Source organism: Salvelinus alpinus, chromosome 37, assembly GCF_045679555.1.
Source record: "Salvelinus alpinus chromosome 37, SLU_Salpinus.1, whole genome shotgun sequence".
NCBI lineage: Eukaryota > Metazoa > Chordata > Actinopteri > Salmoniformes > Salmonidae > Salvelinus > Salvelinus alpinus.
This window is the reverse complement of record NC_092122.1, coordinates 14,479,880-14,493,053: the sequence shown is the minus strand read 5'-3', so window position 1 is coordinate 14,493,053 and position 13,174 is coordinate 14,479,880. Positions and strand designations below refer to the sequence as shown.

At 45.4% G+C, this 13,174-nt stretch overlaps 1 protein-coding gene across 4 annotated transcripts in view; it reads right to left on the bottom strand.

Annotated features, from left to right (window-relative positions):
* The window catches only part of LOC139566023 (synaptotagmin-1-like), a 203,621-nt gene that overhangs the window by 17,921 nt on the left and 172,526 nt on the right, over positions 1-13,174 (bottom strand). For 3 of the 4 annotated variants that reach the window (XM_071386834.1, XM_071386831.1, XM_071386832.1), the window contains 3 exons: positions 11,926-12,051; positions 4,500-4,667; positions 1,733-1,900 (listed from right to left, as the gene is read on the bottom strand). In XM_071386834.1, the coding sequence (XP_071242935.1) occupies positions 1,733-1,900; positions 4,500-4,667; positions 11,926-12,051 (462 nt within the window). The remainder of the gene's footprint in view (positions 1-1,732; positions 1,901-4,499; positions 4,668-11,925; positions 12,052-13,174) is intronic. The other variant, XM_071386833.1, reaches the window with a different exon arrangement.

The window sequence follows — 13,174 nt, the reverse complement described above, 5'->3', positions numbered from 1 at the left end:
AGGTCTTTCATCAAATTACAATCAAGACCGATTCCCTAATACTAAATATATGTGATGAGAATATAATACGGTTGCCAGATGTGAGTTGTATATGGGGCAGGTTTATTCTCAGCCTGGGTTGCCATTACTCAGTCAGTGCATCTAGCTGTGCCTGGCCTGTACACTCAGCCCAGAGCCGACGGGACTAAATAGACTCTCACTTTAATGACAGAGGCTCCAGCTTCATCGACATAAATACACACTCCTCCCGGGGAGACGTGGGCAGAGAGACTGAGAGTAAAAAACACAGATATAAATCATGCTTGTCTGAAGCCATCATGGTCTAATATATTCCAGAAATATCTGGGAAAGGCCAGCACTGCCTTTTGAGCTGCTAGACCCTCTCCTGCCGAGAGCGCTTCGTGTTTGACCCGCCAGGTTGAGGAGGATGTTTTCGCTATGTAAACACTTTTACACAACCGACGAGGAAGAGTCTAACATTTTGTAGCTAATAAAATGCATGGTCCGTTGTTCCCTCAGTCAATACGGGTGTGTTATTTCAAAGCACGTTCGCAGGTAAATCCAATTGTCACCGCATCACTTTTCTTCTCGACAACAGACGCCGTCGTAAGTAACCTTTGTTTCTAGAAGAACGCACAGTGGAAACAAACAAATGATGAAACCCCCTGATATGTTGATCATGTGTCGCTTAAAAAAGATTGGATTCCTCCTGAATTGATCTGGAATCCATCTGTTATTCTGGCAGTGTTTGACTTCATTTTAAAGTTATGTGAACAGAATGCGCCATGTTATCTTTACCACAGACCTACTGTATATGTAAGGGATAATCAACAAGGGGCTATGCATTCTGTGGAAAATAATGAGCAACGTGGAACTCACCTTCCACGGAGTTGTATTATTTTCCAGAGAACAGATGATTATCAAAGTTGACTATCCCTTTTATACCATGGCTATAATTTAACACATTTGCCGCTAGAAATGTGTTCATTTGCAGGTAGAAATGTGTTCAACATCCACTGTTTACTAGTGTGACACATTATCCTTAAAGTCTTCGCATAATGATCCCATTTCAACATTTGTATAATCATATAGTGTTTAAGATGGTGCTCACGATGGTGAAAGTGGCCATTTCAAATCAAATCAAAACGTTTCAAGGTCCTTCAGCGAAAGCCCACTCAAGTGAGCGACTACCACTTTAAGGGCGGTAAGACAGTGTCTCAAGCCTTGCGTGAAATGATCAGGTGCAGCTTGTCTGGTTCTGGAACTCTCTGGCACCACAGGTGTGAAAATGAACCTTTACATGAACCAGGCGTGCTGCTAAAAACAAGGTCCCCTAGCAACCCATGCTTAAATGCTGTACGCCATAACATTTACGTTGAACATTGTATCTCCTGCTCACTTTTATTAATAGAATGAGAAGCATGGAGGGATGATTAAGTGACATTTTTCAAGAGAGATGGAATACCCTCGACTACTGTATGGCACTGAGCTCACTCTTCAATCCCAGGTAAAACATTTTTAACATAGTCATACGATTGTCATGTGATAAAATGTGTCATTTAAAATGTCTGATCGTGGATTTTCTAGAAATGAACTGTTACCTTGGTGACAACACGCCATGCAGACTGGTAGTCAACTGTCGTAACTTTGAGGAAGAAAATATTAGGAGTTTCTGATGTGTAAACTTGGAGTTAATACATTATATATGCTGTATATGTATTATATTATTTACCTCCTCCTTCTCGGCGCTCACAAGATCCCGCCACTCCTCTGTCACGTGACTAAAGTCAATCTTGTTCATGGGCAGCTTCACGTCTCCGATGGCGTCGTGCTTGGAGAAGCGGTCAAAGTCGTACACCGTCATCATCAGCGTCTTGCCTCCCAGCTCCACGTAGGGCACCTGGGGAGAACCATGTAACCACTAGAAGAGAGTCCGAACATGAAACCTATCTAAGTGTCTTCTGGTGGAACTTACTGATCTCAAACTAAGGATGAAATTGAAGTAGTCTATTGTTGACACCTGTAGTAGCATAGTGGTGATAGTGGTGCTTTACAAAATGGCCACCAGATTGGCACGCTGCATCAAAGGTACTCCCAGGCACTGGTATTACTTGTCAAGGAATAGAGAGGAGTCGTCGTGAGTCCTGTCTGTGACGGACAGGCGGCAGGCAGTCTTATCTGCCAAAGATCCGGGGCGAAGGAAGGGGTGCTGGTGGAGGGGATGTGAAGCGGAGATGAGGGTGGTGTCTGGGATTTGATTCTTGATTGCCTCCAATTGAGCTGTTTTCCAGACAAAGCTCGTTATACACGGGCACTTGTTACAACACGGTGACAAACTGCCTGATTGGCTAGAAAAGAGATAAGACTTCCGAAGTTTGTCCTTGACACTATCACCACCACGACCAAAGAACACTCCTAGCTCCTTCATTTCAATAATAGAGCCACTTGTGATTACAAGTAGGTGCCGGTGGGATAAATAAAGCTTCACAGATCTACCATGTTTTCTGAATACCAAAATAAATATGCTACTGGTATTTAACCAATCTGGCAACCACATATGCTATGTATTTCTCACTGCAGACAAATACCTGTGCTCTTTTTACTGCTGGATGAATACAACAACTCTTCCTCCACAGATGAGATACTGTAGCTACAATCACATTTTCGAAACTGAGAAAGTTTTGCTCAGATTTCGGCCAAATCAAAACAAGAAAGAGAGAGAGAAAAAGGAGAGATGGAAGTTTGCATCTGCCTGTGTGAATCCTGATCATACAGAGGCTGTGTGGACCAGGAGGCAGTCTGTCAGCAGCTTTTTACTGGGCCAGTTGTGTGGACCAGGAGGCAGTCTGTCAGCAGCTTGTTACTGGACCAGCTGTGTGGAACAGGAGGCAGTCTGTCAGCAGCTTGTTACTGGGCCAGCTGTGAGAACCAGGAGGCAGTCTGTCAGCAGCTTGTTACTGGGCCAGCTGTGTGGACCAGGAGGCTGTCTGTCAGCAGTTTGTTACTGGGCCAGTTGTGTGGACCAGGAAGCAGTCTGTCAGCAGCTTATTACTGGGCCAGCTGTGAGAACCAGGAGGCTGTCTGTCAGCAGCTTGTTACTGGGCCAGCTGTGAGAACCAGGAGGCTGTCTGTCAGCAGCTTGTTACTGGGCCAGCTGTGAGAACCAGGAGGCTGTCTGTCAGCAGCTTGTTACTGGGCCAGTTGTGTGGACCAGGCAGCAGTCTGTCAGCAGCTTGTTACTGGGCCAGTTGTGTGGACCAGGAGGCAGTCTGCCAGCAGCTTGTTACTGGGCCAGTTGTGTGGACCAGGAGGCAGTCTGTCAGCAGCTTGTTACTGGACCAGCTGTGTGGACCAGGAGGCAGTCTGTCAGCAGCTTGTTACTGGGCCAGCTGTGAGAACCAGGAGGCTGTCTGTCAGCAGCTTGTTACTGGGCCAGTTGTGTGGACCAGGAGGCAGTCTGTCAGCAGCTTATTACTGGGCCAGTTGTGTGGACCAGGAGGCAGTCTGTCAGCAACTTGTTACTGGGCCAGTTGTGTGGACCAGGAGGCAGTCTGTCAGCAGCTTGTTACTGGGCCAGTTGTGTGGACCAGGAGGCAGTCTGTCAGCAGCTTGTTACTGGGCCAGTTGTGTGGACCAGGAGGCAGTCTGTCAGCAGGTTATTACTGGGCCAGTTGTGTGGACCAGGAGGTAGTCTGTCAGCAGCTTGTTACTGGGCCAGTTGTGTGGACCAGGAGGCAGTCTGTCAGCAGCTTGTTACTGGGCCAGCTGTGTGGACCAGGAGGCAGTCTGTCAGCAGCTTGTTACTGGGCCAGTTGTGTGGACCAGGAGGCAGTCTGTCAGCAGCTTGTTACTGGACCAGCTGTGTGGACCAGGAGGCTGTCTGTCAGCAGGTTATTACTGGGCCAGCTGTGAGAACCAGGAGGCTGTCTGTCAGCAGCTTGTTACTGGGCCAGTTGTGTGGACCAGGAGGCAGTCTGTCAGCAGCTTATTACTGGGCCAGCTGTGTGGACCAGGAGGCAGTCTGTCAGCAGCTTGTTACTGGGCCAGTTGTGTGGACCAGGAGGCAGTCTGTCAGCAGCTTGTTACTGGACCAGCTGTGTGGACCAGGAGGCTGTCTGTCAGCAGGTTATTACTGGGCCAGCTGTGAGAACCAGGAGGCTGTCTGTCAGCAGCTTGTTACTGGGCCAGCTGCTCCATGTCTACACACCTTACCTGAGCGAACACACCACAGCATGCAAATGACTGTCATAGAACGAACAAACACAACCTGCTTAAACTACTGTGTGGTTTGTGTATTGTGTATTTGTCCTATTCCTTGAGAAATGTCTATTGTTGCTATTATGGATAACAACGTTTACTACTTCTACTACTACTACTATAACTAATACTACTACAACAACAGCAACTACTACTACTACTACTACTACTGCACAAGCCAAGGTTTGAGAGTTGCATGGGTGAAGTATTGTCTAGTCTACTCTTATACCTTGAATAAGTACCTTGAATTGGAACTGCTCGTTGAAGGTGGGGTTTAGGGTCTTCCGGTGGACCTTGGTCTCAAACTTCTTCTTCTTGTCAGGTAGCAGGTAGACCTTGACATAGGGGTCCGAGGTGCCGCCCATGTCCATGGCTGGAAGGTCCGCTGCTTGGATGATCCCTACTATGAGCTGTGGAGAGGAAGGGTGGAGGGGAGACAACAGAGACTGGTCAGCACTACAGTCCCACCCACAGCAATACCAGAGCCTTGATATGACTGTCATCCCACCACCATTCTAACAGAGCACCAAGCTGTGGTTCAATTGGAATAAATCCCGGTCTCATCACTGGTGCAAAACGCTAGGATGGAGAGACGCTACATGTCATGGGTTCAAAACGATCACCAGCAGAATTGAAGTCAAGAGCCTCTATAGTTTAGATTTAATTATGAGAAAGAGGCCCGTCGGTAATCTCCTACAAAGGGATCCATACCTACATCCAGACCTTCTCATCTGTAGCTCTTTACATTTTAAATCATGGAGGCAGGCCATAGGTGATATTAAAAGTAATGCTCCTGTGAAAGCCACGGTGGTTTAAGCCAAAGCAGTATTAAGGCGGTGAGCAGTCGAGGTCAGAACCTGTCAGAGCTCTGCAGTGATTGGCCTGTTCTCCACCACATCAGGCTGATAATTGATAACCATGCTGGGGGGCAGGGGAGGCTGATTGACCTGCCAGTCTGTGCTGCTTCCTCCAAGGCCTATTGGGGCCTCCTAGTCAGTCAATCAACTTCCTGTCAGGCATCAACCGGCAATCTGGAGGGGGACCAGGGCACTCAGCCATGGAGCTCTCCAGCAGTTGTCAGAGCCAGCCAGCATGAATTATTGGAGCGTGAGAAATAAGGCCACCCTCTGCCATCAAAACGCATGGATCGGCGTAGCAACGGATGCTGGATCGCTTCATATTTTGTGACCCGTGTTTTCGCAGTTCAGATCAGAGTGCTAAAGCAAGGCTCAGGGGAGATGGTGATGGGACTCCAGCTGTAGGAATGGTTCCAGGGTGGCACAGTGGTCTAAGGCACTGCATCTCAGTGCTAGAGGTGTCACTACAGACCCTGGTTTGATTCCAAGCTGAATCACAACCGGCCGTGATAGGGTGGCGCACAATTGTCCCTGTGTCATCTGGGATAGGCTGTCATTGTAAATAAGAATTTGTTATTTAACTGACTAGTTAAATACATATTTTTTTAAATGATGGGAGGATGATGATGGGAGTGGAGGTGACTGTGTGATGATACGATACAGAGGCCAAAGCAAATTCTCCACACACAGCCCACTGTCCGCGCACAGCACAAGTACACTGCACAGGAACGCAACATGGAAGGAACATAGATGGAACCCCCTCCATCAATGGGGGTGATATTGTGCCAAAATGCACCCATGTTAATGCATAACATTCTCACAACATTGTTGTAACACAAAATAAATTATACTCTTGTTATATACACTGAGCAGAGGTTGGAACCGGTTCAGGGAACAGAACCAAAATCTGGAAAATAATTACATTTTTCAAGGAACAGAACCAGAACTGAGAACGAAAGTGATCTATACTGTTCCGGAACAGAACCATTATTTTAAAAGCATGGTAACTGGTTAATAGCATTATTTTACATTCCAGGCATTTTTTCCAGTCCAACAAAAAATGGACTACAATGCTTTCCACAGTTGTGACAAGTTGGCTGGTAGTGGCTCTCTACCTCGAACAGCTTGTTCCATCTCATCCCACAGATGCTCAAGTGGATTGAGATCTGGTGATTGGGCAGGCCACTGTAGTCAGCTGAATTCACTGTCATGTCCGTGGATCCATTCCTATACAATCCTAGCCTTATGGCATGGGGCATTATCCTGCAGAAAAAAATATATTTGCAGATGGATACACTGATGCCATGAAGGGATGCACCTGATTGGCAATGATGTTCAGATATCCTGCGGCATTCAAATGTTGCTCCACTTTTATCAAGGGGCCCAATGTGTGCCATGAATACACACCCCACACTATCACACCACCACCACCATCCTGCAATGTTAACACGTGGCATCATGGATGTATGTACCCATACCCTAATCCTCCTATCTGCGTGAAACAGCAGGAACCGGGATTCATCAGACCAGGCAATGATTTTACAATTCTCCAGTGTCCAGTGTTTTCATTCCTTAGCCCACTGCAACCGCAGAAAAGACGTCCGCTGACATACCCCATTCATGTCAAGGTAAGACGAGTTGCGTATTCTTTTATGGGTCTTTAGGCACCACTGTTGTACTGGACTGTCAGTTAACTAACTGTAAACCATCTGTTGCTCTGCACAATTCATGTCAGCCTCCTTTCTCCTCTTTCATCAATGACCCGTTTTTGACCACTGGCCTGCCGTTGGCTGGATGCCCATTGGGTGGTGGACCATTATTGATATACACGGGAAACTGTTGAGCGTGAAAAACACAGCAGTGTTGCAGTTCTTGACACACTCAAACCAGTGCACCTGGCGCCTACTGCTATACCCCGTTCAAAGGAACTTAAATCTTTTGTCTTGCCAATTCACCCTCAGAATGGCACACATACACAATCAATGTCGCAATAGTCTCAAGGCTTAAAAATCCTTCTTTAACCTGTCTCCTCCTCCATTTATACCGATTGAGCTGAATTTAGCTGGTAACATCAATAAGGGATCATATCTTTCAGCTGGATACACCTGGTCAGTCTATGTCATGGAAAGAGCAGGTGTTCCTAATATGTTGTACACTCAGTGTAGTTTGAACAGAAAGCTAAAGCAACCCAAAGGGAACAACTAAGATACTGTATGTGTATGTTCTTCAAAATGTATTAAATATATTTTGTTCTCTCACCCATCTACACACAATACCCCATAATGACAACGTGAAAACATGTTTTTAGAAAAGTTAGAAAATGTATGAAAATTAAACATAGAAATATGTCATGTGCATAAGTATTCACACCCCTGAGTGAATGCATGCTAGAATCACCTTTGTCAGTGTTTACAGCTGTGAGTCACTATAGGTACGTCTCTAAGAGCTTTGCACACCTGGATTGTAAAAATCTTCAAGCTCTGTCAAGTTAGTTGTTGATCATTGCTAGACAGCCATTTTCAAGTCTTGCCATAGATTTTCAAGACAATTTAAGTCAAAACTGTAACTGGACCCCTCAGAAACAATCAATGTCGTCTTGGTAAGCAACTCCAATGTACATTTGGTTTTGTGTTTTAGGTTATTGTCCTGCTGAAAGAGGAAGTTGCCTCCCAGTGTCTGTTGGAAAGCAGACGGAACCAGGTTTTTCCCTCTAGGATTTTGCCTGTGCTTAGCTCTATTCCGTTTCTTTTCATCTTAAAAAACTCCTTAATCCTGGACAATGACAAGCATACCCATAACATGATGCAGCCATCACCATAGTTGAATATATGAGGAGTGGGACTCAGTGATGTGTTGGATTTGCCCCAAACATAACACTTTGTACTCAGGACATTAAGTTATTTTTTTTTGCAAACAGGATGCATGTTTTGGAATATTTTTTATTCTGTACAGGCTTCTTTCTTTTCACTCTGTCGTTTAGGTTAAACAATGTTGTTGATCTATCCTCAGTTTTCCCCTATTACAGCCATTAAACTCTGTTTCTGGGGTGTGAATACTTTCTGAAGGCACTGTATGTACAATTATCCTGCCTGCCACTTACCAAAGACCTCACTGTGATGATATTGTAGCTTTCAAAAAAATGCCCGCAGAGCTCAAAATGTTAACCAGCAGACATCTCTATGCAAGTGTGTCGATTAATCCTGACATGCTGTCCATTAGATTTCCCTACAGTTGTCCAGAGAGAAGCAGTGTCAGGTGTCCTGCTACTCAGTGTCACACTGCATTTACTGTGAGCCTCCACCCACCTGGACTCATCTCCATCATCTCTAAGAGGATGATGGGACTGGAGGTCTGTGACGAAGACTGTTTGCTTACTAGGTTTTAACTATTACAAAACTCAAATCAGATATTCTGCTGTGAAACCACCTCCATTGGTTAATACAACACGTACAGGACAAATGTCCACAGTCAAGAGTTAAACAGTCATATTCAGACTAGCTGAATATTTCATCATATTTGAATATTCTCAGAGGGACCAGTTGAGTCAAGTGTACAAAGGGGCCAACAGCTACACTGAAGTGGATTATTAAAGGGTACTTCTAAACTGGATTATTAAAACGTACTATTAAACTGAATTATTAAAGGGTACTACTAAACTGGACAGTGGTATAAAGTACTTAAGTAAAATTACTTTAAAGTACTACTTAAGGAGTTTTTTTGAGGTAACTGTACTTTACTTTAATATTTATATTTTTGACAACTTTTACTCAACTACATTCCTAGAGAATAATAATAATGTACTTTTTACTCCATAGATTTTCCCTGACACCCAAAAGTACTCGTTACATTTTGAATGCTTAACAGGACAGGAAAATGGTCCAAATCACACACTTATCAAGAGAACATCCCTGGTCACCCTACTGCCTCTGATCTGGCAGACTCACTAAACACAAATGCTTCATTTGTAAATTATGTCTGAGTGTTGGAGTTTGCCTTTGACTATCCGTAATTAAAAGAAACAAGAAATTGTGCTGTTTAGATTGCCTAATAGAAGTAATTTGAAATGATTTATACTTTTACTTTTGACACTTAAGTATATGTTTGCAATTACATTTACTTTTGATACTTAAGTATATTTAAAACCAAATACTTTTGGACTTTTACTCAAGTAGTATTTTACTGGGTGACTTTCACTTTTACTTGAGTCATTTTCTATTAATGTATCTTTACTTTTACTCAAGTATGACAATTAGGTACTTTTTCCACCACTGAAACTTGATTATTAAAGGGTACTACTAAACTGGTTTATTTAAAGGGTACTATTCCAATCTGTGTTTGTGTTATATGATCCTCACGATACTGAACATCTGATCTGGCTTCTTTCACATTCCCCAGGTCTGTAAACCTGTGTGTGTTTAACGGAGGGGCAGCGTCCTGTCACAGAGAAAGGCCTGCCGGGTCGTAACCCTTCCCTGTATGTGTGATATTGGCCGCTGACGGGAGGCTGGAGAACGGGGTGCACCTGTAATTGTGACTAAGCCCCGGGCAGCACGTCCTGAAAGGAGTTGTTCCGATACTCCCTCCCTACGGCTCCACATAGCCACACAAACACTGCACACTTCAAAGGAGAAGGCGAAAGCCCCAAGGGGATGTGAAAGGAGCTGTCATATTCCTCCTGTCTTCTCTTGCTTTTTGCAGGAACCTCTGAGAACGTATTCTCTTTCAGAGGTCAATGGTAGAAGTACATTTGGAGAGACAGAGAAAGGTAATGGGGAAAAGCTCTGGTTTTAATTATTCCTACCCAATATAATGGAGACGGTAAACTCTCTGTTATGAATCCAGAGGGTCTCCTTTCGACCCATTAAAAGGGACATTAATATGATGTTGCAAGAGGGAAATAGCATATTATGTCTCCCTTTCTGGCTCCTTTGTGGATCATTTGTGGTGGAGCTGCTTTATACGGCCACTGTACTCTGGGTACCGAATCTTTTACTAACCTGTGCTCTCATTAAACCCCCAAAACCCCATTCTAATAGAGGCCTGGGCCAGTAGCCATCACTGGTGCTTAACTAACAGAAACAGGTGGAGACATTTGACCACATAGGTCTTTCTCTTTCCTCCATTCAGAGAGAGGCCCTGCTCTACTGAGCTGAGAAGGGCAGATTACCTTTAAACAAAATGAGAGCCCTCCTGTCCCCCCTGCTCCTCCACCCCCTCCTCCTCCACCCCTCCTCCTCCTCCCACCTCAAAGTCCTCAGCAGAGGACAAGAGAACAACTAGTGGAACAATCACCTGTGCCAGCCACTCTTCCTCAGACTAGGGCAGTCTTTTCACTGTGATTGCATCTACTCTGTGGACCTGATCTGAAGACACAGGAGCTGAGTGAGTAGGGGGCTCTGTGGCTCTCTGCTGTGGCTGCTGCTGAACTGAAAGTGGGTCAGACTGACAATAGTCCCTGGTTCCCTGGCTTGTCTCTCAGCCTCAGAGCTGGGTACTGTCAGTGAGCGCCGGGCCCAATGCTCCAGGTTTCTGTCACACACACAGTGACATCTGCCATCCATTCATTATGGATCCATTATGGAATTACGGTGCTTATTATTAATGGACCACTGTAATCACAGTCTCACAGAACAGAACAGGCTGGTATTGTTTTACACTGCATGACAGCTCAGTAAACTACTGGGAATGTAGATAGCTATATTGGACGCAATATATAAAATAAGTAATGTGACTAGTATTCAGTTAGTGCATTAGTCTTAAATGGTAATAAGGCTCTTTATCAGAATAAATTTGACTGATATTATGATAATGACCATGACTATTATGGCCATTACAACTGAGTGCGTGAGGGATTATTGTGATTATTAATCCTCATGATTAGCATCATTACTGTCTTTTACCATCACTACATTCGCTAAAGCATTTTCATTTAAGGACAAACAGAGTGCTTGAGGGTCTTTCAGGGGAAAGTTGTGATGCATGTGGAGAATCTCTAATGTTCCCGAAAGTGTGGATAATATAATATGGCGGGTCAGCGAACACTTTCACCCAAAGTGACAAAGCAATCCACAGAGAACTGTCAACATACTATCCATTCAGCTCATGTGGGAATTGAACCCACAACCCTGGTGTTGCTAGCACCATGCTCTAACCCAGTGAGCCATTGAAAACTCCCGGCCACGTGGATGAGACAGAGTGACAGATTAGTGTGAGAGGCTAATCTCAGGCTGTCCATCGGCTCTGTTAATGACAGGGAGTTAGCAGGGCCGCAGTGAAGGACAGCAGAGCTTCCTCTCCACGCTGCCTTCCACCCTCCTCTATGATCTGTCACACAACATCTGGAAGTCACTCTGCTTTTTAAAACCCAGACGGAGGGAAAAATACAGCAGATGGATTCCAGAGGGGACTGTGTTCCCGTCAAGGCCGAAAGAAGGCACTTTTCCAACAAAAAAAACAGTATACCCAGAAATACCGAAATCCCAAGACGGGATTGTTTGCGAGAGGAGGAGTGATTCATTCACAAACCAACCCAACCACCATGATCCTCTGGTGAGGTGTATCTGATGAGCTCCGGTTAGCAAGCTGCAGTTATAGGCATTAATAATAAACGTTGGTGATACAACAATGAACAGTAGGAGTATGTTCTGCATTACCTGGGTAGGCAACATTTTCTCAGTGTTTTTTAAAATGGATTGATGAGTCGATGGACCAACCACAGAGGAAGATGGGGGTGACCATACTTACGAAGGAGAGACGTTTCGGATAACAACGACAACGACAGTGAGAGTGGATATCAGAGGCGGACCCTTACCGTATTCTCGGTGAAATTGTAATCCAGGCTGAACTGTAATTTGCCCAGTTTCTCTTCCTCCTTGGGCTCGGGCTCTTTCTCCGTATCGGTCAGGCCTGTCTCAGCGTCATCCTCATCCTTCAAGGCCTGAAGGAGACACCCACCAACAGTCAGTGCCCTCCGTATGCCGCCTGTGCCAGCCCCTTAGACGGCTGTCGCCCTGCCCCGCCCCGGGCCTGCCAGCGGGTGTGCCAGCGGGCCCGTCTCCTGAAAAAAGCTGCCTCTCTTTGGGGGGATTATAATGGGGGGAGCAAGCACTAAAACACCACAGCGGTTAACACCAGGACATGCTCGGTGATGCGCTAGACCCCTGATGCGGTTCAATCAATCTGTGGGTGTTTTGGTCTGAGGGGGCGAGGGGGGAGAGAGATCAAATGATAGAGCCAAAAGATGAGAGTAATGGGCAGGCAGAGGAGGGAGAGAGAGGAAGAGAGAGAGAGAGAGAGAGAGAGAGAGAAAGGGAGAAGGAGAGAGGGAGAGAGAGAGAGAGAGCGAGAGCGCTTCTGCAAACCACAACTGACAATTCCCCTGATGTTATTTCAAGAAGATCAGTCTGTGGTGCAAAACAAATCAACAGGGAAATGTCAAAAGATGGTGAGAGTGAAGAAGAAGAAGAAGAGGAAGAAGAGGAAGAAGATGAAGAGTGAGTTTTCCTTTGCTAGCCTGGTTCTGAAGGGATGCTGGTAGTGGTGGGGGAGAGGCGGGTTCGAGGCAGGGGGGCAGTCAGTTTGTTATTGATAAGCATGCGATTAAAGAGGCAAAAACTAGTACATTCAGTGTCAAAGTTGCCTTCCAAAAGGTCAGACATTGTCAGACTGTCATTGTTGCATGCAGGGCATTCTCAGTAAACAGAACAGTACTCTGGTTGTGAACCCCACATTCTCAGTTGACTTATCATTCACCCATCAGGAGACACAATCGCATTGTCAGAACCCTCAGCTGCATGTGTTACCCCCACGCCGATGGAAGCTATAAGCATCATGCCAGCAGTAGGTAGGTAGGTGTTGGTAAGAGATGTTGTCATGGTGATGGGGGCCTGCCCTATTAGTGGTCAGGTTGCTGCTGTGAAAGCATCAAGGCTGAACAACATTGATTTGTTTGGAATTTGTACGGCCCATCTGAGTCCCCTCCTGGTGCAAGCAAACCTATGGTCAATTTTTCCCTAAGCAAAACTATAAAAAATGTAATTGTTTGTTCGTTATTGCTTGCA